Source organism: Neoarius graeffei, chromosome 28 (assembly GCF_027579695.1).
Source record: "Neoarius graeffei isolate fNeoGra1 chromosome 28, fNeoGra1.pri, whole genome shotgun sequence".
In the NCBI taxonomy this organism is placed as follows: domain Eukaryota; kingdom Metazoa; phylum Chordata; class Actinopteri; order Siluriformes; family Ariidae; genus Neoarius; species Neoarius graeffei.
The window spans coordinates 36,026,417-36,054,092 of NC_083596.1; the positions used below are offsets into that span (position 1 = coordinate 36,026,417).

The 27,676-nt window shown below is 45.7% G+C and overlaps 1 protein-coding gene across 1 annotated transcript in view; it reads left to right on the plus strand.

The window, feature by feature from the left end:
• Positions 1-27,676, plus strand: part of fibcd1b (fibrinogen C domain containing 1b) — a 596,411-nt gene that overhangs the window by 336,286 nt on the left and 232,449 nt on the right. Inside the window, exon 3 of the mRNA XM_060912640.1 lies at positions 7,284-7,763. Coding sequence (XP_060768623.1) covers positions 7,284-7,763 — 480 coding nt within the window. The remainder of the gene's footprint in view (positions 1-7,283; positions 7,764-27,676) is intronic.

Genomic DNA, 27,676 nt, shown 5'->3' on the forward strand with positions numbered 1-27,676 from the left:
GAGCATATAAAGGTTGAATAGTAATGGTCCAAGGATCGACCCCTGGGGGACACCACAGGTCAAGGACATTGATGTTGAGGTACAATTTCCCATGGTAACAGAGAAGCTTCTATCTTTTAAGTATGATTTTAACCAATTGATAACTTTACCAGTCAACCCAACCCAGTGTTCAAGTCGATATAGCAGTATGTTGTGATCAACAGTATCAAAAGCTGCACTGAGGTCCAGTAACACCAGGACCGATGTTTTGCCTGCATCAGTATTAAGACGTATGTCATTTATAACTTTAATCAGCGCTGTTTCAGTGCTATGATTGCCACGAAATCCTGACTGAAAGTTATCAAAACAGCTGTTTGATATCAAGAAGGCAGTTAATTGATTGAAGACAATTTTTTCAAGGATTTTCCTGATGAATGGTAGATTTGATATTGGCCTGTAGTTGTTTAATACTGAAGCATCCAGATTATTCTTTTTTAAGTAGGGGCTTTACAACAGCTTTTTTCAGGGACACAGGTACAATGCCAGTCTCTAGGGATATATTTATGATCTGAAGTACATCTGTAATTATGAGGTGAAGAACAGACTTAAAAAAGTTGGTGGGCAGAATGTCCAATTCAGATGCTGAGAAACTGAGATTTTGTACAGTTTTTTCAAAACACTGCACTGTTTTATATTCCACACTGCACTGTATTGCCTACGCTGACTGTTTACACTGTTTACTGCTTCACAGACTACCAGACTCAAGAACAGTTTTCATTATAAGGCCATCAGAGTTCTTAACTCTAAGACCTTCCACGCTGCACTGTATATTCCACACTGCACTGTCTCACCGACACTGTTTACTGTTTACCAAGATATCACATGTTTACTAACAGATCACATTTTCTGTTTACACGGTCAGTACTTAAAATTGTCTTTCAACAATGTGCAATTATTGGTACTTGCATGCATCACTTTCCCAATGTGCAAAAATGGTGCTTGCACTAACCCCTCCCCCCCACACACACACTATCCTCTGAGATAATGCATGCACATGCTTTCCCAAATGAGTTAATTATTTCTACAGTGGTGCTTGAAAGTTTGTGAACCCTTTATGCAATAAATATGGGTCTACACTACATCCTGCAACACCTTGACACTGCAGGGACGTATGCCAGGATGCTGTTCGTGGACTTCAGTTCGGCATTCAACACCATTGTTCCAGACATCCTCCACACAAAGCTCACCCAGCTCACTGTGCCCTCCTCCACCTGTCAGTGGATTACAAACTTCCTGACTGACAGGAAGCAGCAGGTGAGGACGGGGAGCATCATATCCAGCACTCGGACTATCAGCACTGGCACCCCCCAAGGGTGTGTGCTCTCCCCACTGCTCTTCTCCCTTTATACCAACGACTACTGTACACCTCAAGAGACCCGTCTGTTAAACTCCTGAAATTTGCGGACGATACAACGGTCATCGGCCTCATCTGAGGTGGCGATGAGTCTGCATACAGACGGGAGGTTGAACGGCTGGTCTGGTGATGAGGTCAGAACAATCTGGAACTGAAAACGCTCAAAACTGTGGAGATGACAGTGGACTTTAGGAGGAGCCCCCCCACTCTGCTGCCCATCACCAACAACACTGTGACTGCTGTTGAAAGCTTCAGGTTTCTGGGTTACACAATCTCTCGGGACTTGAAGTGGGAGACCAACCCAGTCACTATCATCAAAAGGCTCAGCAGAGGTTGTACTTTCTGTGCCAGCTCAGGAAGCTCAACCTGCCTAAGGAGCTGCTGACACAATTCTACTCTGCCATCATTCAGTCTGTTCTTTGCTCTTCCATCACTGTTTGGTTTGGATCGGTCACCAAACAGGAGAAAAACAGACTGCAACGGACAATAAGGTCTGCAGAGAAAATTATTGGTGTCAACCTGCCCTCCATCCAAGACCTATACTTGTCCAGAGTCAGGAAATGGGCAGGTAACATCTCTGCAGACCCATCACACGCTGGTCACAATCTGTTTAATCTTCTGCCCTCAGGGAGGCGATATAGATCACTGTATGCAAAAACAACCAGACACAAGAATTTTTTTTTTCCCCCTCAGGCTGTCTCTGTGATGAACAGCTAAAATCCAGATTCATATATCAGTAATATCACTTGCAAAATATCTGCACACTCATACTATCATTCTGTGCTCACTGTTACTTATAATTATACTTATTTATATTTACTATTTCATCTTTGCACTATGCACCATATTGCACCAAAAGGGAAAATCCTTTCTGTGATGAACAGCTAAAATCCAGATTCATATGTCAGTAATATCACTTGTAAAATATCTGCACACTCATACCGTCATTCTGTGCACACTGTATACTTTATAATTATCTATTTCATACTTGACTTACTTGGATTACTTTGCACTATGCACCTATTGCACCATTTTTTGTTTGTTTGTTTGTTTTGTGTATATGCTTTTTATGTGTTTTGTACTATGAGAGCTAAGTGAAACTGGAGTCAAATTCCTTGTGTGTGTCCACATACCTGGCAATAAAAGTGATTCTGATTCTTTAGAATTTTCTGTTTCTGCATAAATATGACTTAAAACATCATTAGATTTTCACACAAGTCCTCATCTCATCTCATTATCTCTAGCCGCTTTATCCTGTTCTACAGGCTTGCAGGCAAGCTGGAGCCTATCCCAGCTGACTATGGGCGAAAGGTGGGGTACACCCTGGACAAGTTGCCAGGTCATCACAGGGCTGAAACATAGACACAGACAACCATTCACACTCACATTCACACCTACGGTCAATTTAGAGTCACCAGTTAACCTAACCTGCATGTCTTTGGACTGTGGGGGAAACCGGAGCACCCGGAGGAAACCCATGCGGACACGGGGAGAACCACACAAGTCCTAAAAGTAGATAAAGAAAATTCACTTAAACAAATGAGACAAAAATATTATCCTTGGTCATTTATTTATTGAGGAAAATGATCCAGTATTTAGTATATTGGATCATACACATGCTTTCCCAAATGAGTTAATTATTTCTACAGTGGTGCTTGAAAGTTTGTGAACACTTTAGAATTTTCTATGTTTCTGCATAAATATGACCGAAAACATCATCAGATATTCACACAAGTCCTAAAAGTAGATAAAGAGAACACAATTAAACAAATGAGACAAAAATATTATCCTTGGTCATTTATTTATTGAGGAAAATGATCCAATATTACATATCTGTGAGTGGCAAAAGTATGTGAACTTCAAGGATCAGCAGTTAATTTGAAGGTGACATTAGAGTCAGGTGTTTTCAATCAATGGGATGACAATCAGGTGTGAGTGGGCACCCTGTTTTATTTAAAGAACAGGGATCTATCAAAGTCTGATCTTCACAACACATGCTTGTGGAAGTGTAACATGGCACGAACATAGGAGATTTCTGAGGACCTCAGAAAAAGCGTTGTTGACGCTCATCGGGCTGGAAAAGGTTACAAAACCATCTCTAAAGAGTTTGGACTCCACCAATCCACAATCAGACAGATTGTGTACAAATGGAGGAAATTCAAGACCATTGTTACCCTCCCCAGGAGTGGTCGACCAACAAATATCACTCCAAGAGCAAGGCGTGTGATAGTCGGCGAGGTCACAAAGGACCCCAGGGTAACTTCTAAGCAACTGGCCTCTTTCACATTGGCTAATGTTAATGTTCATGAGTCCACTATCAGGAGAACACTGAACAACAATGGTGTGCATGGAAGGGTTGCAAGGAGAAAACCACTGGTCTCCAAAAAGAACATTGCTGCTCATCTGCAGTTTGCTACAGATCACATGGACAAGCCAGAAGGCTATTGGAAAAATGTTTTGTGGATGGATGAGACCAAAATAGAACTTTTTGGTTTAAATGAGAACCATTATATTTGGAGAAAGGAAAACACTGCATTCGAGCATAAGAACTTTATCCCATCTGTGAAACATGGTGGTGTTAGTATCATTGTTTGGGCCTGTTTTGCTGCATCTGGGCAAGGACAGCTTGCCATCATTGATGGAACAATGAATTCTGAATTATACCAGTGAATTCTAAAGGAAAATGTCAGGACATCTGTCCATGAACTGAATCTCAAGAGAAAGTGGGCCATGCAGCAAGACAACGACCCTAAGCACACAAGTCGTTCTACCAAAGAATGGTTAAAGAAGAATAAAGTTAATGCTTTGGAATGGCCAAGTCAAAGTCCTGACCTTAATCCAATCAAAATGTTGTGGAAGGACCTGAAGCGAGCAGTTCATGTGAGGAAACCCACCAATATCCCAGAATTGAAGCTGTTCTGTATGGAGGAATGGGCTAAAATTCCTCTGTGGCAAGTGTTCTAGGTGGGTGGAGCACAGAAGCACTGCAGGCCAGAACTGAGTTCTCAAAAGCCCAGTTATTATAGCTTTTCAGCCTTAACTACACACATACACACACGCATGCACACAAGTCTCCAGGTTGGGGAGTAGCTAGCTTCCTCCGCTCTCCCTCTCCTCTTATAGGGCATGGTCACTGGGGAAGACACACAAACACAGGTTAATTCCCGTCAGGTGCAGTGATTCCGCCACTTACCTTCCCTGACTCCGCCCTCCATTCACAGACCGACACTTGACCATGCCCCCGCTGCCACATCCTCCAAGCCGGTGTGCAGGACTGATCAACTGTTACTGGAAACGTTTAGTTACAGTTATTGTTGCGCAAGGGGGGTCACACCAGATACTGAAAGCAAAGGTTCACATACTCTTGCCACTCACAGATATGTAATATTGGATCATTTTCCTCAATAAATAAATAACCAAGTATAATATTTTTTGTCTAATTTGTTTAACTGGGTTCTCTTTATCTACTTTTAGGACTTGTGTGAAGATCTGATGATGTTTTAGGTCAGATTTATGCAGAAATATAGAAAATTCTAAAGGGTTCACAAACTTCCACACACCACTGTATTTCTATTTTTACTTTAATTTTACTTCTATTTTATATTTAGGACTTTGAATTTTATATGTTATACTGTTAAACTCCTATAGGGCACCAATGCTGAGAGACTTGTTTCTGGTTCTTATGTCGTCTGGCGCATTTCATTGTTAACACAGGGTCAACTTTTGCATACATATGACAAATAAAACTGAACTAATTAATTTGACTTCACTGCAATACTAACAGGAAGAATGTGTACTTATCATTTGTTTTTCAGACAAATCTGATCATTCCAGGAAGGTTGAATACTTTTTCAAAGCACTATATAGATATACACTTATGGGGCATTGTAATAGGAACACCTGTGCACCTTCTCATTCATGTAGTTATCCATTTTGGACAGTTGAATATTTGGAAAAAGACCTGATTTTTTCCAATCTTCAAATTTTTTTTTTTGGAGGGCCTGTGCCCACTATGGCTTCCGATTCTTGTTCTTAGCTAATAGGACTGGATCCTGATGCAGTTTCCTGTTATCATGTTCTGTGTTATGCATTCTGAGATTATTTTTTAAAAGGTGTTTCTGCCTGCTGCTCACTTTTACCATTCTATGTAAATTATTTAGATTGTTGTGTCTCAAAATCCCAGGAGATCAGTTTCTGAAATATTCAAACCAGCCCAGCTAGTACAGTCAATCACCCACTGAGATCACATTTTGTCCCTATTCTGATGTTTGATGTGAACATTAGCTTGCCTATATCTGCATGATTTTCTGCATTCTGTTGCTGCCACATGATTGGCTGATTAGATAAGTTCATGGATGGACAGGTGCACAGGTGTTCCTATTAAAGTGTCTGAAAAATGTCCATCCAGCTCACTTCAGCCCGACACGGCTCGCGTTTTGACTACCTCAGAACAGCACAACTCAGCTCGCTTCAGCCCTGCTTAGCACCCAAAACTCGCACGGTTTTGGAGTAGGGCTGAAGCGAGCCAAACCGAGCTGAGTGAGGCTGGGGGCGTGAGGAGACACTCCCCTGTGCACTGATTGGTGAGGAGGAGTGTCCTCACATGCCCACACACGCCCCGCGAGCACGCTGGGATCTGTAAACACCGTAAACCCGGAAGAAGAAGAATTACGAATTACGAGAATCTCTGAAGCCTTATGCGCCTCGCCTCATCTATACGCTCTTGCCAGTATCTGTTGGCGTTGTCGGTGACAACAAGCCACAGAACCAAGACCAGCAACACTAACGACTCCATGTCCTCCATGTTTATTGTTTACTATCCGGGTCGTGAGACTACCGCTTAAAAGGTCACTGATGTCACTGTTTGCGCCGCTTAACGACATCACGTGACGTCCACCCACTTTCGCTAACTCCACCCAATGTGTCCACCCACTTCCAGCCAGCACGGTTCAGCGCGGTTGTAGTCGAAATGCAACTCCAATAGCCCCGCTCAGCTCGACTCAGCCCAACTCAGCACGGCACGGCTCAGCCCGACTCAGCCGCGTTTGTAGTGGAAAAGTGGCAAAAGTTGCTGAATAGTATCTGGAATAGGAAGTAGAAAATAGGATGGACTGATGTTTGGTGCACTTGTATCTATATTTTTCTCTTTCTTCTCCTGTCAAGCTGCACGAAAGTTAATTGCCTGCAGGAGGTTTATAAGTCACTCAGGACTAGGGAAATGGTTATGGTGATTATAATAAAGGTTTTTATGTTAGGTCTCATGTTAGGTCTCATTCCTCAGCCCTGCTTCTTCTCTCCTCCCTGCCTTTCCCAACTCCAACTCACCCCTGAACTTCCCATATGGTTTCTGCTTTCCATAGCTCCCTTTTTCTTTTACTTTCTCTCCTCTGACTTTCCTTCATTGTTTCTATCACTACATATTTAAATTTTTTCATCTGCCTCATTTAATATTTATTCTGTCTAACAAGAGGAGGCATATGCACACTGATACATGTGGTTAATTACAACAGGTTGACTTACTTATAATGTGCAATAGGCCTATACCTCAGTATCATTTTACAATTCTGCTGCACTTTTTTTATTTCACTCTTTTGTATCTCATTAAATGTTAGAGGTTGCATAATATGTCATTTATTAAGGGTGTAACAATATTGCATTGTATTGTTCAAGGCAGGGCTCTTGATTCAAAACATCTAGGTACAGAAAAAAAATAATTCACCAGACTGCATAATAAAGTGGAATATTCATCATAAAACATGGCTTATATTATGTGAGGCATAATGGAAATAATAACTTCCTCTTTATACAGAATGAGGACTGTGTAAGTGGTTACATGTGTATATTGGCCAGGTTTTTCTGACACTTTCTCTCACGCTTTCTCTCTCTGCAGAGGATGAGCTGCAGTTATCTGCTCTGCACTATTCTTCTTTTCGTGGCTGTCCTGCTTGCCATTACAGTAACAGGAACCATTCTATTCCTGAACCATTCCCAGTCTCCGCCTATTTCGGACAGCCCGCCACATATCACCACCAATCAGGATGAGGCCAACGCTCTGGTAACAGTCGAGCAGGGTGATGGCTCACGCATCAACATTTTTATTGACCCAAACTGCCCTGACTACAACAGCAATTTCCTGCGCCTGGAAGGCGTGCAGACATCCCTACTACACTCGCTAACAGATCACGACTCAGACCTGAAGTCAGTCAAAGGCCAGGACCATGCTCTATTGGTCAACCTTGCTGAAGAGGTTGCAAAGCTCTCAGCACATGCCGGCCAATTGAAAATGGACTATGAGTCTCTGAGGAGAGGGCAAAGCAACTTGGGACAGGACCTTAACACGTTGCAAACTGAACAAGGAAAGCTTATACAGGTATATAGTTCTAACTGTGTTCACATACAGTCAGCTCAGTATCACTGGCATATCACTAGCACCCTTGGTAAAGATGGGTAAAAAGGATCATGACAAAATGTTGTTGTGGTTAATTAACAAACCTTAATATACTGTATATAAGTGTGTCTGTGTTGGAGTTTATGCATCTCTTAATGCACAGTTTCTTTGATACAGTTTGTATAGGACTGTTTTATACAGGTTTGGGAGAAAAAAGACTACAAATAGGACAACAAGAGAGCAAGAGGAAGGAGGGCAGAACATTACAGAGGGGCATTTATGCTGCTAGCACTTTTTTTTTCTGTTTTAGCCCAATACATATTAATTCGGCAAAGAATCCTAAATTACCTAATTAAAGCCATTACTTATTCTAGTACATAACCTCTTACTTTGAGGTTAAATTAAACTCAGCTATACCATGATTCAATTATATTCAACTATACCATGATTATTCACACTCAGATGTATAGTATATTTAGCCTTTTGGCTAAAAATGCTTATATCTACATTTACAGATGCAAATTCAAGTGCATAGCAATAATATTAGACAATAAAGACAATGGTAAATGCAAGACATGCAACATAATGAAAATGGTTAGATGTACTTGAAAATATTTCAGATTAACAGTTCAATATTTCAGACCTGAGATAGTAACTTCAGTGAAAGTTTTCTTCCAAAAACAGACCAAATTGCCATGCTTGTGTTTTTTTTTTCATGTCTGGTTAATGTCATGATACCATTATATATGACAAGTATTTCACCTTGCCTCCAGTGCTCACTTCCATTACACTTTCTGAACTTCTCAATTACATTTCCTATTATCCCCTGCTGGCATCCATGACAGCTGATGGACTCCATGACCCATCACATGATTGGTGAACATACTCACCACTAGCTTATCTATGCTCTCTGTTGGGTGTATTGAATTACATACACCTGACCATCATTAGAATGTGTTTATTTACTGTAAACTCAGAATTGTTCATCATGACAAAGTGTTGCCCCAGAATCATTCTCTGTTTTGTTTACAAAATGTTGGATTTGCCTAGTTTTTACCATTCTGTATGGCTTCTTAATTCTGAATTTGGCATCATAGCAGAATTAACTTGGCTGCAAGAAGTGGATGGATCATGCCATCTCTCATTCTGGCTTCCTGTTATGGACACAGGAAAGATGTACTTACTGAATTAGATTTTGGAGACAGTCACTTTTTAACCTATTTATCTATCCATCTTGATAAAATATTGATTGAAAGGAGAAAATCTGCCTTTGCTCTTGTCTCATTTCCAACTGGAGGAAAACCAAGCTCCAGAATCTATGCAAGGCAACACCAATTTAACAACTTCTGATCGCTAGGAATGTCAGGTGCCTATGTTTCTACTGTGGAGGCACTTCATTCAGACACTTTTAGCACACATCAACACTGAAGTGGCTGAGAACTTCATAGAACTCAGTGGCATTAATGGGATGCTCAATTCACTGTTTGTTTTAGAATTACCTTGGCTTCAAATTCATACTATCAAAATTTCAAGAATAGGAACATGAGATCAGGGATGAATCTGCCCAATGTCATATTATGCACTATATAGCCAAAGGTTTGTGGACATTCCATTGCAAAGTTAGCCCGCCTTTGCTGTTATAATAACGTCCACTGCTCTGTGAAGGCTTTCCACTAGATTTTGGAGTATGGTGGTGGGATTTGTCTGTTCAGTCACAACAGCATTACTGAGTTCAGGCAAGAAGTCCTACGGTATAGACAGTGCTCCAATTCATTCCAAAGGTCTTCAAGTGGGGTTGAGGTCAAGTCTCTGTGCAGACCACTTGAGTTCTTCCTCTCCAGCCTTGGCAAACCATGTCTTAATGGACCTTGCTTTGTGCATGGGGCATTTTCATGCTGGAACATTTTTGGGCCACTTATGGCCCTTTTCCACTACCCTTTTTCAGCTCACTTCAGCTCGCTTCAGCTCGCTTCAGCCCGACACGGCTCACGTTTCGACTACCAAAAAACAGCACGACTGAGCTCGCTTCAGCCCTGCTTAGCCCCTAAAACTCGCACCGTTTTGGAGTAGGGCTGAAGCGAGCCAAACCGTGCCGAGTGAGTTTGGGGGCGTGAGCAGACACTCCCCTGTGCACTGATTGGTGAGGAGGAGTGTCCTCACATGCCCACACACGCCCCGCAAGCGCGCTGGGATCTGTAAACACCGCAAACCCGGAAGGAGAAGAATTACGAATTACGAGAATTTCTGAAGCCTTATGCGCCTCGCCTCATCTATACGCTCTTGCCAGTATCTGTTGGCGTTGTCGGTGACAACAAGCCACAGCACCAAGACCAGCAACACTAACGACTCCATGTCCTCCATGTTTATTGTTTACTATCCGGGTCGTGAGACTACCGCTTAAAAGATCACTGAATCAGTGACATACAGAGCATCGTGGATGAGTTCGCGGAGCGCAAGGCTCGCCGTATGCCCTTCAAATAATGCGCGCAGTAGGCTATTGATGTTTTATTATGAGCCATGTACAGTATGTCGCCGAATGTTTTTTTGTTTCTGAGTTACATGTTCGTTTGAAGGACTTAATGTACAAAATAACATAGTTGCACCCCGTAGTGTTGAAATTGGTAAACACAGTGCATTCAGTGAGGTTTGCACCGCCCTCCTTTTATTTCTGACTCTTCCTGTCACCGTTGCAACCTCTGAGCGCTCATTCGTATGCCCTTCAAATAATGTGCGCAGTATAGGCTATTGATGTTTTATTATGAGCCATGTACAGTATCCTAATGTTTTTTGTTTCTGAGTTACATGTTCGTTTGAAGGACTTGATGTACTAAATAACATAGTTGCACCCGGTAGTGTTGAAATTGGTAAACACCGCAGTTGCGGACATTTTGTAGCCTAAAATGATGTTATGATAAGCTTTAATAAAGGGCCCGGTCATTTGCCCCGCCCCCGGCCCGGCTCTGACTTGTTCCGCCACTGTCACTGATGTCACTGTTTGCGCTGCTTAACGACATCACCTGACGTCCACCCACTTTCGCTAACTCCGCCCAATGTGTCCACCCACTTCCAGCCAGCACGGTTCAGCGCGGTTGTAGTCGAAATGCAACCCCAACAGCCCCGCTCAGCTCGACTCAGCTCGACTCGGCACGGCACGGCTCAGCCGCGTTTGTAGTGGAAAAGCGGCATTAGTTTCAGTGAAAGGAAGCATATAAAGACATATTATACAATTGTGTGCTTCCAACTTTGTAACAACAGTTTGGGCAAGGCCCATATACAGTGCCCTCCACAATTATTGGCAACCCTTGTAAAGATTAATAGGGGTTAGAAAAAAAAATCCACTTTCTGGTGAAAGAGCTTCATCTCACACTGAAAAAAGGGGGAAAAATCCCAACATTTAATTGAAATCAATTTATTCAGAGAAAAACAAATCCATCATAAATAAATAATTATTTCAACAAAAACACATGTACCACAATTATTACCACACCTGAAAATGATAATGAACACAGTATAACTGAAGCATGTTTCTCCTTGAAATTGTACATTTTTGAGTTGATTGGAGTGTGTAGGAAATTTCAAGCTGTAATCCATAACTTCCTGATTAACTGGGATATAGATATAAGATGACACAAAGACCAAATTCCCTTAAACATCCATCAACATGGGAAAGAGAAGGGAACACGCAAACTGAAATATGGAGAAGTATGTTGACCTTCATAAGTCAGGGAATGGTTAAAAAAAAAAAAGCTACTCACCTGAAAAGGCCTATTTCTACTGTTAGTATAATAATAAAAATGTGGACACCAACTGGAACTGTTATAAATGTGCCTGGAAGAGGACCCAAGTTTATTTTGCCCACATGTACAGTGAGGAGGATCACTGTTGGTGGATTACAAGGAAAAAAAGTATAATCTAAAGATTCCCAAGTCTCCAAAGCCACCATCAGATGCCACCTCCATACCAACAGACTATTTGGATGCTCTGCCAGAAAAAAGCCTTTTCTGTCAGTTAACCACAAATGTTAGCACCTGGAGTTTCAAAACACGACTACAACTTTGACTAGAATCATGTTATATGGTCTGATGAAACAAAACTGGAGCTTTTTGACAATAAATACTCAAGGTGGGTTTGGCATAAAAAGAAGGATGGCTGTAATGAAATTAAATGAACCTGCATTGAAAACCTGTGGGATATGCTGAAGAGGAGAGTGCACAAGAGGGGGCTGAGAACCCTGGATGATCTGGTGAGAGTCTATAAAGAGGAATGGTCTCAGATGCCCTGCTCTGTTTTCTCCAACCTTAAAATGTTATAAGAAGACTCAGCATTGTTCTACTGTAAAAAAAAAAAAAAGAGGTTGTACAAAGTATTATACATGCAGGGGTGCCAAAAGTAGTGGCACGTGTGTTTTTGTTAAAAAAAAATTATTATTTTTGATGAGGGATTTATTTTTCTCTGAATACATTTTTCAATTAAAGGATGGATTTTTCTTTCTTTTTTTTTCTCTGTGTGAGATGAAGTTACTTCACCAAAAGTTTTCTCTAACGCTTTTTTTTTTCTTTATAAGGGGTGCTAATAATTGTGGCAGGGACTGTATGGATGTGATGATCAGATGTTCACAAACCGTTGGCTGTCTAGTGTATATAAACTGTGTCCCACAATCATTATAGCCTCCACTTCTGTGTAAAGCCCAGAAGTTGAACAACTGCCTAAAATCTGAACAACTTCTTCTGACCATTGAGAAGTCTTATAGTGGTGCTTGAAAGTTTATGAACCCTTTAGAATTTTCTATATTTCTGCATAAATATGACCGAAAACATCGTCAGATTTTCACAAGTCCTAAAAGTAGAGAAACAGAACCCACTTAAACAAATGAGAAAAATATATAATAGTTGGTCATTTATTTACTGATGAAAATGATCCAATATTACATGTCCGTGAGTGGCAAAAGTATGTGAACCTCTAGGATCAGCAGTTAATTTGAAGGTGAAATTAGAGTCAGGTGTTTTCAATCAATGGGATGACAATCAGATGTGAGTGGGCACCCTGTTTTATTTAAAGAACAGGGATCTATCAAAGTCTGATCTTCACAACACATGTTTGTGGAAGTGTATCATGGCGCAAACAAAGGAGATTTCTGAGGACCTCAGAAAAAATGTTGTTGATGCTCATCAGGCTGGAAAAGGTTACAAAACCATCTCTAAAGAGTTTGGACTCCACCAATCCACAATCAAACAGATTGTGTACAAATGGAGGAAATTCAAGACCATTGTTACCCTCCCCAGGAGTGGTCAACCAACAAAGATCACTCCAAGAGCAAGGCGTGTAATAGTTGGTGAGGTCACAAAGGACCCCAGGGTAACTTCTAAGCAACTGAAGGCCTCTCTCACATTGGCTAATGTTCATAAGTCCACCATCAGGAGAACACTGAACAACAATGGTGTCCATGGCAGGGTTGCAAGGAGAAAGCCACTGCTCTCCAAAAAGAACATTGCTGCTTGTCTGCAGTTTGCTAAAGATCATGTGGACAAGCCAGAAGGCTATTGGAAAAATGTTTTGTGGATGGATGAGAACAAAATAGAACTTTTTGGTTTAAATGAGAAGCATTATGTTTGGAGCAAGGAAAACACTGCATTCCAGCATAAGAACCTTATCCCATCTGTGAAACATGGTAGTGGTAGTATCATTGTTTGGGCCTGTTTTGCTGCATCTGGGCCAGGACAGCTTGCCATCATTGATGGAACAATGAATTCTGAATTATACCAGCAAATTCTAAAGGAAAATGTCAGGACATCTGTCCATGAACTGAATCTCAAGAAAAGGTGGGTCATGCAGCAAGACAACAACCCTAAGCACACAAGTTGTTCTACCAAAGAATGGTTAAAGAAGAATAAAGTTAATGTTTTGGAATGGCCAAGTCAAAGTCCTGACCTTAATCCAATCGAAATGTTGTGGAAGGACTGGAAGCGAACAGTTCATGTGAGGAAACCCACCAACATCCCAGAGTCGAAGCTGTTCAGTACGGAGGAATGGGCTAAAATTCCTCCAAGCCGGTGTGCAGGACTGATCAACAGTTACCGGAAATGTTTAGTGACATTTATTGCTGCTCAAGGAGGTCACACCAGATACTGAAAGCAAAGGTTCACATACTTTTGCCACTCACAGATATGTAATATTGGATCATTTTCCTCAATAAATAAATGGCCAAGTATAATATTTTTTGTCTAATTTGTTTAACTGGGTTCTCTTTATCTACTTTTAGGACTTGTGTGAAAATCTGATGATGTTTTAGGTCATATTTATGCAAAAATATAGAAAATTCTAAAGGGTTCTTTCAAACTTTCAAGTACCACTGTAATTCAGGGCTTCTCGATCTTTTCTCCTGTAAGGCCTACCTATTCATATTTGTAACAAGTCGAGGCCCATTAAAAAGATCCCCAATTATTTTGGCTATTCTATTCTATCAGAATCTAATAATCTGTTGTAAAATGTTTTAATGGGATGCAACATCGCTCCCTGTTACAGACTGGAGCCCAGGAATTAAATAAATGCAATAAAAACAAACTCTTTTTAATTGTAGATATTGTATTTAAAACTTATGTATGTGCCAGAAGCCAACGTGTGTGTGTGTGTGTGTGTGTGTGTGTGTGTGTGTGTGTCAGTCAGTAAAGGGATTGAGACCAGCAGCACAACCGAACTACAAACATGGCCGTTCAAGACTACAATTCCCAAGAGTCATAGCGCCCCATCACCTGAATATTGAACTCAGCTGTTGCTCATTCACAATCAGCAACCACGTTACTTAAACCTTTCCCTCACACACCTTCAGTGTGAAGTATCTATCTAGTTTTGAGTTCATACCAGACCTTTATCTCTCTGTTTGCCTCTTGTAGTTTTGGCTCTCGCTATCTCCTTTTGACTATGCTTCTTGTCTTTTCTACTTTGCCTTGTTTGCTGATCAACTGACCCTTACCTGCCTTCTGACCATGACTTTGCTTCATGATTTGGCTTTGTTATTGTTTGCTCCCCACTCTCCCCTGCAAATACATCCGTAAGTGCCTACGCCCTGACAGGATACTTTGCCTACAACGGATGTAGTTGAGGAGGTGAAGCAAACTGCAGACCTCAACACACAGATGGCACAGCTTGCAGTTGTGATGCCACAGGCCCTCCTTACACACACTGGGGCATCTCCCAGTCCCACATTATGGCTTCCCGTTCCAGAAAAAGTATGCCAGGGATGCTCATGCCTGTAAGGGATTCCTGCTTCAGTGCTCCATGTATTTCTCTACTATGCCCAATCTCTTGGACAAACACAAGATCACTAATTTTCTATCATTTCTCACTGGCAAGGCATTGCAGTGGGCAAGTACTGAGTGGAGGAGACCACACGACTTCATATGAGCGTTTTCTCAAGCTTTTCAAACAAGTTTTTGATCATGAACCTGAGGGAATCGAAGTCAGAGAAAGTCTTCTCACCATGAAACAAGGTTCAAGAAGAGTCGCTGAATATGCTTTGGACTTCAGAACTCTGGCAGCAGCCAGTGGATGGAATGAACTGGCACTAAAGGCAGTGTTCTGCCAAGGTCTTTGTCCCGAGGTTCAGTGAAATGGCATGCAGGGATGAACAATTAACATTAGACTCCCTTATTGACTTGGCGATCCAGTTGAATCATTTGCTTACCAGCTGGCTCTCTCTCAAGGAGATTTCTGAACCCGTTCAACCATCTAAGGAAACCGCACCAATGGAAGTTTCCAATACTCATCTGAGATGTTCAGAATGTGAAAGGAGGAAGAGAGAGGGTCTCTGCTTTTATTGCAGGAGTTCAGAGCATCAAATCAACCAGTGTCCCATCCGCCCATCTTGCTGTAACCCAGCGGAAGCCACAATTCATGCGGTGAGTCCTGAGAGAAAATTGAATGCACAATTGTTTAAGGTGCCTGTATTGTTAAAGTTGGTGTCCTCCACACACGTTCTATCTGTCTTTGTAGACTCAGGGGTGGAGGGGAATTTCATGAACAGCATGATTGTCCAGAAGTCCAACCTACCCACAACCCCTCTGCAGAGTCCACTCAGCATTTGAACCATTGATGGAGGACCCATAGGTGATGGCCTTGTCACTACTCAAACCACTCCCATTCACATTCAGGTGGGAGCACTCCATTCAGAACACATCTCTCTCTATGTGACCACCACTGTCCATCACGACATCATTCTTGGGTATCCTTGGTTACAACTTCATGATCCACTGATTTCTTGGCAGAGCAAGGAAATTCTCCAATGGTCCCCCACATGTTTTCAAAACTGTCTTTTATGTCTCCAACTCTGTATCTCCTCAAAGTCAGTGGAGAGCCTGCAGCCAGACTCTATGGAGAATGTCCCTAAGTGTTATCTAGACCTACAGGAGGTCTTCAGCAAGGGGAAAGCCTGTGGGCTACCACCTCACAGACCATACGACTGTGCCAGCAACCTTCTACCAGGTATGTCACCTCCGCGGGGTCAAATATATCCCCTTTCCCAGAAGGAACAAGCTGCCATGGAGGAATATATCCAGGAAGCCCTCAACCAGGGATACATTCATCAATCCAAATCACCAGTCTCAACGGGCTTTTTCTTCATGGAGAAACGAGATGGTGGCCTTTGACCTTGCATAGATTACAGAGGGCTTAACCAGGTCACAGTTAAGTATCCCTATCCTCTTCCTCTCATTCTGTCTGTCCTAGAACAAGTTCATTCCACTAAAATATTCTCCAAACTTGACGTGTGCAATGCCTACAATCTGATAAGAATCAAGAAAGGAGATGAATGGAAGACTGCTTTCAGCAGAACCACTGGTCATTTTGAGTACCGGGTAATATTATATGGCCTTTCTTCAGCTCCTAGTGTATTTCAGTGCCTTATCAATGATATATAATAAGGGACATGCTAGGAAAATGTTATTGCATATATTGATGATATTTTGATCTACTCCCCTGACAAGAGAAGTCATCAGGAACATGTCAGAGCTGTCCTCCAATGCTTACTAGCTAACCATCTCTATGTAAAGGCAGAGAAGTGTGAATTCCTTCTTCACCAAATCTCCTTTTTGGGGTACATTATAAGTGCAGAAGGAGTCAGCATGGATTCCTCCAAGGTTTCTGCAGTCATGTTGTGGCCAGTACCCACATCCATAAAGGAGCTTCAATGATTCCTGGGCTTTGCTAACTTCTCCCGTTGTTTCATCAGCACAATTTCAGCTCCCCTAATGGCCCTGCTCAAGAAGGGACCCAAATGACTTTAGTGGAACCCTTCATCTAAGGAAACCTTTAATCAGCTCAAAAGCATGTTCACCTCCGCCACAGTTCTGCAACATCCCAACCCGACCAAGTCTTTCACAGTCGATGTTGATGCATCTGACACAGGAGTAGGAGGAGTCTTATCTCAACATTTTGGCAAAAGACAAAAACTTCACCCTGTGGCTTTCTTTTCCAGGAAGCTCATGTCTGCAGAGAGAAACTATGATGTTGGGAACCTTGGACTGCTTGCCATCAAGCTCGCTCTTGAGGAGTGGAGACACTGGCTGGGGGGATCCACTCCTCCTTTCATAATACTCACCAACCATAAGAACCTAGAGTATCTCAAGAAAGCCAAGAGAGTAAATCCAAGCCAAGCCTTTGGCACTCTTCTTCACACATTTTAATTTCACAATCTCGTTCCACCCAGAGTCAAAGAACACTAAGGCAGATGCCCTGTCTCACACCTGTGTCTCATCACACCAGGATTCCACTACCCACTCAATTCTCCCATCCAACTGCTTCATTCAGTCCATCACTTGATGAATGATGATGATGAATGACCCTTTATTGTCACTAGTCACAAGTACCAGTGAAATTAGCCGTCAACCCATCCATCCATATACACATACATACATACAATTAACACAGGGGGAGTAGACAGGACAGGAAGACAGGGATGAAAAATACAGTAATAACATGAGGAGAGGGGAGGAGAAAAAAGCAACCCCCACACTATGTTCCTGGGGGGAGTACAGTGTGGGAACATTAAAAAAAAAACACCTCAGCACATAAGCACAAATATTACACAGTACACTTTACACATGACTCGGGACTTGAGGGGGAAGGGGGTGAGGGAGAGGGCAGAGGTATAGGTAACCCAGTGCAAACAAGCAGTCCGGTCCTGCAGCCAGACGATGCTTACCGACTTGTCATACTGGGGGTAAAAGCAGCGACCGTGGGAAGAGGGGGGAGGAATACGAGAAAGTCTAACAGCAGTGACCTCTGGGGGGGAATTGTTGTCCCAGCAACGGCCTTGGCCAAGGCCAGTGCTGTCTGAGGGAGCCGAAAGCAGATAAGATTGGGCTTGTTTGGTCTTGGGTCAAGCAGACGCATTCCTTTACACGACTACTCTGATTGTCCATTCTGGTCTCTCGAATCCATTTTCCTCTGCAAAGCCAAAAGCTTCTCTATGATGTTATCCATGTTGCGGTTCAAGTTCTGAATAGCCACAGTCTGAGTGCCGACAGCTCTGCCCACCACTTCAATCATGTTGGGCAGCTTTATGGGGCTTTGAATAGCTGTCACCATTTTCTGATTTCCTCGATAAACCAGGGCAATGCCTAATCCAATCAGCAAAAGTCCTGTGATCATGGTTCCGAATAGGTAGATGTCTTCAATGTCCTCCACAGAAAGAACCGCCAGGCACATGACCCACCACTGCTCCCACGCATCCATTGTGTAGCCAGCTGCGAACGTTCCAGCAGGACAGGTTGGTTCCCCCGAACCCAGGCTTCTTGTCGAGAAGATTGTGTCAATTGTGTGAAGAGACCAGTTTATCAATTCCATGGTTTTTAGTTTGGAGAGCAGTGTGGAGAGAGTCTCTCAAAAGTATAGACACTAGACAGATGAGACAGCAGAAGCAGGAAAGATAAGGGAGGGGAGAGGCAGAGAAATGCGACCGCCTTACACGAGAGCACGGATAAGACCTAGATCAAGAGATAAGGAACTCCCAACCAAGGACAGTTCCAGTCAGCCTTCCGCCTGGCTTTCTCTACATCCCAAATCCTCTCCAAGGGTGACTCATCACCTGGACTCACACCACATGACATCCATCAAACTCATCAGATATTGAGTAACAAGTACTGAAGAATGCCTTTGTCACTGCACAAAGGTACAACGAAATTTAGTTCATCACAGGAGAGCAAAGCCACTGCATACTTATGCACTGCCATTCTTGGGAACTTTAACCCAAGGCCATCCCATGTTAACCTAACTGCATGTCTTTGAATTGTGGGGGAAACCGGAGCAAACCCACACAGACACAGGGAGAAAACGCAAACTCCACATAGAAAGGCCCCCATCAACCACTGGACTCAAATCCAGAACCTTCTTGCTGTGAGGCAACAGTGCCAACCACTTACACCACCATGCTGCCATGATAGTAGTGACAGGCGGTGTGTAGAAAGGGCAAGGTGGGAGAACATGCTCATGGAGATCAACCAGTTCATCACATCATGCTCCAAGTGTGCCCAGATGAAGGTTCCATGAACACCTCCAGCTGGTAAGCTTTGTCCCCTCCCGGTACCTCAAAGACCTTGGTCACACATAGCCATTGATTACATCATAGATTTACTGTCCCCCCCAAGGCAACACCATCATGGTGATAGTCGACAGGTTTTCCAAGGCACTGAAACTCTTTCCACTACCAGGCATCCCTACAGCACTCCAGACAGCAGAACTACTGTTTCAACAAGTATTCAGATACTTTGGTATCCCTGAGGACATAGTCAGCGACAGAGGCCCCCAGTTCATTTCACACTTATGAACCTGCTTCATGGAGTGGCTAGGAGTCTTAGTAAGTCTCACATCCAGTTATCATCCCCAATCCAATGGCCAAGTGGAATGGGCCAACCAATAGATTGGATGCTTTCTACAAATTTTCTGCATGAGGAATCATGGGGACTGGTCACGTTTCATCCCATGGGCCGAATGTGCACAAAACTCACTTAAGCACTCCGCAACACAACTAACTCTCTTTCAGTGCATACTCAGTTACCAACCACCCCTGTTCCCCTGGGACAACACACCAGCACAAGGTCAAGTTGTTGAAGACTGGTTTTCTCACAGCCAGACTATCTGGGAAGAGGTACATCAGCATATTGAGTTGGTGAACGCCAAGCACAAGGAATATGCTGACAAGCACAGAAGTAGCAACCCAGATTTCTCTCCTGGTGACAGAGTATGGGTCTCCACTAGGAACTTCAGAGTACCCAACACATGCTGAAAGCTACAGGCATGATACATCAGTCCATTCAAGGTACTTCAATGTAACAATGATGTCTCATACAGGTTAGAACTCCCTCCTCACAGTCGGATATCCCCAACATTTCACGTTTCCTGTTTAAAACCTGCCATTCCAGGCCCACTTGCTGAGAACACTCTCGTCCAGGAGCACCCATCTTTAAGCCTAGAAGGTGAGCCCATCTACCAGATAAATAGGTTACTTGACTCCAGATGCAGAGGAGGTCAAATTGAGTATCTGGTAGACTGGGAGGGCTATAGGCCAGAAGAACGAAGCTGGGTGGGAGCCAAGGATGTCCTGGACCCTCTGTTAAAACAGGAGTTCCATGCTCAACACCCTGACAAACCCACACCTAGGGGGAGCAGGCACCCCAGGAAGAATGTAGCTCCCAGTGGGAGCTCCTTGGGGGGGGGTTCTGTCAGTAAAGGCACTGAGGCCAGCAGTGCTAACTGAAATACAAACATGGCCGCTCAACTACAATGTCCAAAAAGTCACAGCGTCCCCGTCACCAGAATATTGAACTCAGTTGTTGCTCATTCACAATCAGCAACCACACTACTTAAACCTCTCCCTCACACACCTTCAGTGCAAAGTATCAATCTGTGTTTTCCAGCTCATACAGTGGTGTTAGGATTGATGGAGGTGTGGTGAAGTTACGATCCAAGAGCCAAATACAGACAGTAATCCAATAATGATTTAATTCAGGGAAGAAAGGGCATGGCAAAAAGGCAAACAAACAGGACAAAAAACAAATGGCAAAAATTGTCTGGACAAAATGAGACAGACAACTTGACAAAAACATGAGACAGGCAAAGACAAAAACGCTAGTGCAAGAAACCATGAACAAGAAAAGACCCTTAGTGCAAGAAACCATGAACCAGAAATGACCCTTAAGGGTGTATCTCACCAACGGAGACATCGCCGCGACGTCTCCAACATACCAGTCGCAGCAGTCACGGAGACGTTTCCAACACAAAAATGGCTTGCGCTCTCACCAAGGAGATGTCTCAATATATGGTACAAGAAGAGAGTACTTACTGAATGAGTCTCATGCCCAAGATGCCTGTGTCCCTCAATATGCTTCCGCAGAAAGGTATACCTGTTTACGATGAAGGTTTCCTTTGCAGTGTAGGTGTGTGCTGGCTGTCCTGACTTTTTTTTCATGCATCTGTTGAACCTTGTACGCATGTTGCGAAGATGTCCTATGAACTGTGTATCTGGAAATAGTAATATTACAATAATTCTATCGAACTACTCACTTCATAAGGTTCATAAGATGCGTTTATTGTCCTCATTACATAACATGGAAATTTGTTGAATATACATGGTGTAGCGCGGACAATGAGTGGGTGGAGCACAGAGGACGGCAGGACAACGTTTGGAGGTAGTGACAACGTATTTATTAGTAAACTTTTCAGTCTAAATATTCGCAGCACACAGACACACACTCAGCCTCCAATCCCGGGTCGCGCTCCCTCTGCTCTCTCTCAGCCTCCTAAAATAGGGAGCGGTTTACTGGGGAAACACACAAAACACAGGTTAATTACAGTCAGGTGTAGCGAATCTGCCACTCACCTTCCCCGGCTCCACCCTCCTGTCACAGACCGATGCTTGACCACGCCCCCGCTGCCACATACCCCCACCGCCCGACTCAGGCCGGGCGCCCGTCCGGCCCACAGCCGACTCCCCCCCCCCCCCCTTGACGGGAGAGGAAGTCCGCCACGACCATCTGCGCCCCCGGCCTGTGGACCACCTTGAAGTTGAAGGGTTGGAGTGCCAGATACCAACGGGTGATCCGCGCGTTGGCATCCTTCATGCGGTGGAGCCACTGGAGGGGCGCGTGGTCCGAACAGAGGGTGAAAGAGCGCCCCAGCAGGTAGTAACGGAGGGCGAGGACCGCCCACTTGACCGCCAGGCACTCTTTCTCAATGGTGCTGTAGTGCCCCTCACGCACTGACAGCTTGCGGCTGATGTATAGGACTGGGCGGTCCTCCCCCTCCACCTGCTGGGACAAAACGGCCCCCAGCCCTCTGTCCGACGCATCCGTCTGCAACAAAAAAGGGAGAGAGAAGTCAGGGGAGTGTAAGAGTGGCCCCCCACACAGTGCAGCCTTTACCTCAGAGAAAGCCCGCTGGCACTGCTCCGTCCACTGGACCGGATCTGGCGCCCCCTTTTTAGTGAGGTCAGTCAGCGGGCTGGTGACGTCCGAATAATTAGGTATAAACCTACGATAGTAGCCAGCCAGCCCCAGGAACTGTCTCACCCCCTTTTTGGTCTTGGGCCTCAGGCAGGCCGCAATCGCTGCTGTCTTATTAATTTGGGGACGCACCTGCCCGTTGCCCAAGTGGAAGCCCAGATACCGTACTTCCACCCACCCAATCGCACACTTCTTCGGGTTGGCAGTGAGCCCCGCCCGCCTCAGTGACCTAAGGACGGCCCTCAGGTGTTGCAGGTGCCGCTGCCAGTCATTGCTATAAATGATGATGTCGTCTAGGTACGCGGCCGCATAGGTAGCGTGCGGCCGGAGGACCCTGTCCATCAGCCGCTGAAACGTAGCGGGCGCCCCAAACAGCCCAAACGGAAGTGTGACGAACTGGTGTAAGCCGAACGGTGTGGAAAAGGCCGTTTTCTCTCGGGATAATGGAGTCAAGGGGATCTGCCAATATCCCTTCGTCAAATCCAGTGTCGAGTAAAAGCGAGCCGTGGCTAGTCGATCGAGCAACTCATCAATACGAGGCATTGGGTACGCGTCGAATTTAGACACCACGTTGACTTTCCTATAGTCCACACAGAACCGGACCGACCCGTCGGCCTTGGGAACCAAGACCACCGGGCTGCTCCAGTCACTGTGGGACTCCTCGACGATGCCCATTTCGAGCATGGCCTGAAGTTCTTCCCAAACCACCTTTTTTTTGTGTTCGGGTAATCTATAAGGGCGGCTACGCACTACCACCCCCGGGGGCGTCTCTATGTGGTGTTCTATGAGGTTCGTGCGACCGGGCAGGGGCGAAAACACATCCGAAAACTCGGCCTGCAACTGGGCGACCTCCGCGAGTTGGGTCGGGGAGAGGTGGTCTCCACAGGGGACCGGAGAGGTACGTGATGCCAATGACCCTTTAGGGACCTCCGGCCCCAGCTCCGCCTTCTCCGGAACTACCGACACCAACGCCACGGGGACCTCCTCATTCCAGAGTTTCAGCAGATTGAGGTGGTAGATCTGTAGCGCCCCCTACCTGTCCGTTCGCCTAACCTCATAGTCGACGTCCCCGACTCGCCGTGTGACCTCAAAGGGTCCTTGCCACTTGGCGATTAATTTGGAGCTCGACGTGGGCAACAGGACGAGTACCTTATCTCCCGGAGTGAACTCTCTAAGGCGCGTGCCCTTGTTGTACAGGAGGGCTTGCCGTTCCTGGGCCTGCCGCAAATTCTCCTGAGTTAGGTGGGTGAGCGTGTGGAGTTTTGCGCACAGATCCATAATGTACTGAATTTCGTTTTTGCTCTGTGAAGGTCCCTCCTCCCAATTCTCCCGCAGTACATCTAAGATGCCGCGCGGCTTACGCCCGTATAATAATTCAAATGGGGAAAACCCCGTGGAGGCTTGGGGGACCTCTCGCACTGCAAACAACAAGGGTTCGAGCCACTTATCCCAGTTACGTGCGTCCTCACTTACGAATTTTTTAATAATATTCTTGAGGGTGCGATTGAACCGTTCAACTAAACCGTCCGTCTGTGGGTGATAAACGCTGGTGCGGATCGGCTTAATACCTAGTAGCCCATACAGTTCGCTCAGTGTTCGTGACATAAACGAGGTGCCTTGGTCAGTCAGAATCTCTTTCGGGATTCCAACCCGGGAGATGACGTGGAAGAGGGCCTCTGCAATACTGCGTGCTGAGATATTGCGAAGAGGCACCGCTTCCGGGTATCGCGTTGCATAGTCCACCAGAACTAATATAAAGCGGTACCCTCGTGTTGACCAATCTAATGGCCCGACGAGATCCATCCCAATTCTTTCGAACGGGGTCTCGATTAATGGTAGGGGGCGCAAGGGCGCTTTTGGAATGGCCGCTGGATTTACTAACTGGCATTCGCGGCACGCCGTACACCACTTACGAACGTCGCCGCGAATCCCCGGCCAATAGAATCGGGCCATTATCCGGGCGAGTGTCTTATCCTGCCCGAGGTGTCCAGCCATGGGATTAAAGTGGGCCGCCTGGAATACCAATTCCCGGCGGCTCTTTGGAATTAATAACTGGGTGACTCGCTCTTTCGTCTGAGTGTCCTGCGTCACTCGGTATAATCTATCCTTCAAAATGGAAAAATAGGGGAAGGACGGGGTGGCGTTCGGCTGGAGCGTTTGACCATCGATTACTCTCACTTGGTCAAACGCGTGTTGCAGAGTCTCGTCTCGCGATTGTTCCAGTGGGAAATCCACGAGGGATTCCCCAATAGAAAGAGGAGGGGCCGGCGGCTCCTCCCCCTGTCACGGAGATGACGTAGACAGCTCTGTGACCGCCGCTCCAGCCAAAGCGACACCGGGACCCTCCCCCGTCAACCGGCAGGACCCACTCTTTACTAGGCGTGCCATTAAACCCCGAAATCCCGGCCAATCGGTCCCCAAGATTAAAGAGTGGGTAAGGCGAGGATTAACCGCCGCCTTCACTATAGATTTTTCCCCTCTAAAATATATGTGGACCGACACCAACGGGTAGCTGTGAATATCCCCGTGCACACACAACACCTTCACCCCTTGTGCTCCCCCCAATGCCTCGTCTTGCACCAGGCTTTGGCGGATCGAGGTCTGATTGCAGCCTGAATCCACCAAGGCCTGATATGTAGCCCCTTGTACACTTACCGGTATGCGATACGCTCCGGCCCGATCGAGGGCAGCCTCTGGCGCGTCGGGGATCCGCACCACCGCCCCCACCTCCATCGCTGCACATTGTTGCTGCAGGTGGCCCGGTTCCCCGCAGCGCCAGCAAACCGGCCCGGGCCTCCCCTCTGCAGCTGTGTTCTGGGGCTCACTCACCTGAGGGGGGGGAGAGACAGACACAGAAGGGAGAAACGGGAGGGCACCACGGGTGCGGCGGACCGGCTGGGGTGGAGCCGGCCCCCGCCTCCGTGGTGGGGGAATGGGGCGGGGACGGGACACGGGAGGAGGGGGGGAAGACAGAGAGAGAGAAGAGGAGACAGAAGACGATGTCATCCGTTGTCCTGCCGCCGGTACAGCCGCCAGATGATCCTCTGCCAGTCCTATGGCCTGATCCAGCGACGCCGGGCGGTGGCACTGGACCCACTCCGCGGTTCCGGCTGGTAAGCGGGCAACGAACTGTTCCAGTGCCACCTGGTCGATGATTCCCTCGGCGTCGCGATCTTCGGCCCTCAGCCACCGCCAGCAGGCGTCCCGGAGCTGCTGGCCGAACGCGAACGGGCTGCCTGCTTCCTCCATCCGCAGCGCGCGGAAGCGCTGGCGCTGCTGCTCCGGCGTGCGCCCCACGCGCTGGAGGACGGCCCGGCGAAGGTCAGCGTAGGCCAGCCGGCGGTCGGCGGGGAGCTGTAATGCGGCCAGCTGCGCCTCTCCAGTCAGGAGGGGGAGGAGGCGCGCCGCGCGCTGCTCCATCGGCCACCCCGAGGCTTCGGCGACCTGCTCGAACAAGGTGATGAAAGCCTCGGGGTCGTCCTGCAGGCCCATCTTGGTCACAGTGAGGGGAGACGGGCCCGCGGCCGGGGCGCTGGTGGACCCCGCCGACGCGAGGAGCCGCCGGAACGCCTCTCGATCTTCCTGTTGAGCCAGCACCAGGGCTTCGAAGCGGTGCTCCTGCTCCTTTCGGAGCGTGACGAGTGCCTGGTGCTGGCTCTGCTGAGCCGTGGCGAGGGCGTGGACCAAGTCCGCGAACGGGGAGGATTCCATGGAGCTGCAGCACTGGTGCTCCACCTTTTCCCGGGTTTCAGCACCACTGTAGCGCGGACAATGAGTGGGTGGAGCACAGAGGACGGCAGGACAACGTTTGGAGGTAGTGACAACGTATTTATTAGTAAACTTTTCAGTCTAAATATTCGCAGCACACAGACACACACTCAGCCTCCAATCCCGGGTCGCGCTCCCTCTGCTCTCTCTCAGCCTCCTAAAATAGGGAGCGGTTTACTGGGGAAACACACAAAACACAGGTTAATTACAGTCAGGTGTAGCGAATCTGCCACTCACCTTCCCCGGCTCCACCCTCCTGTCACAGACCGATGCTTGACCACGCCCCCGCTGCCACACATGGTATTGAAATATATGCAATAATTCATAGAATGAATGCATAAAAATATATTTTTCTATATAAAAACCCTTATATGTCAAATATTTATTCTAATGCAGTAGAATATATGGAATTTAAAGTGTACACTCACAAGTGGGTAGCGGCTTCTGTTCTTCAAAGATAGTTTTCTGATCACAAAGGAAGGATTCAACAGCTGCTTTCTTGTACATATTATCTTTAAATTTTTCGTGGGATTTATCGTAAAATTCAGGATGATCCTCCCCAAACTCCACCATTATCTGCTGATGTTCCTGTTTCCAGTCAAATTGTTTGGTGTCTTTGGCCATGTTGGCATCGGTTGCCTCAGCAGCCACAGCTGCTTCAACAGCTAAAGCATCCTTCTTCTTGCGGCCCCCACTGCCCTTGGGTGGCATGTTGGTAGTAGTGGCTGCAACAAGTTTCTAAATCCGATGGAGACTTTTGCAGGCTTCTGCACCTCACTTGGACCAGGAGGGATGTCAATACGTGTTCAGCCACATGGTTTCTGTAGTGGGTCAAACAGCGTGAAGTAGTCTCCGCGACGTCTCCACGACATCTCCGCAACGTGTCATCAGTCTTTCTGGTCTCCAGCAGGTCTCCGCGACGTCGCGGAGACGTCTCAGCAGTCACTAAAATAATAAATCTCCGCGACGTCGCCACAACTGATGGAAACGTCTCGGGGACGTCGCGGAGACGTCGCGGAGACTGGAAAAAGTCTCCCAAAAAATTGAACATGTTCAAATTTCTTGCGACTCCTCGGAAACTCCGTAATTTTCAGGAGGCATCTCTGAGACGTCGCGGAGACGTCTCTGCAACTAGCAAAATCTGTAGTCGCGAACTAGTTTCATGTCCGGTGAGATACACCCTTTAGTGCAAAAAAACCATGAACCAGAAATAACCCTTAGTGCAAAAAAACATGAACCAGAAGAATTCTAGTGCAAAAACCATGAACAAGAAAAAGTCACTAGAGAGAAAAACCATGAGAAGCAAAGAAATGGCTAGAGAAGCAAACGAGATGTTCAGGCAAAGTCAGAGTCTGAGAACAGCCTTTAAATAAGCAGCAGTAAAAAAACAGGAAGTGAGTTCAGGAGAGAAGGAATTCCTGTCCCGGATTGGCACTGGTGTGAGAGATCCGTAATCTCCAGAGTGGATGTCCAGGGCAGAGCATGACCCAGTGGTGCTTGAAAATTTGTGAACCCTTTAGAATTTTCTATATTTCTGCATAAATATGACCTAAAACAACATCAGATTTTCACACATGTCCTAAAAGTAAATAAAGAGAACCTACTTAAACAAATGAGACAAAAATATGATACTTG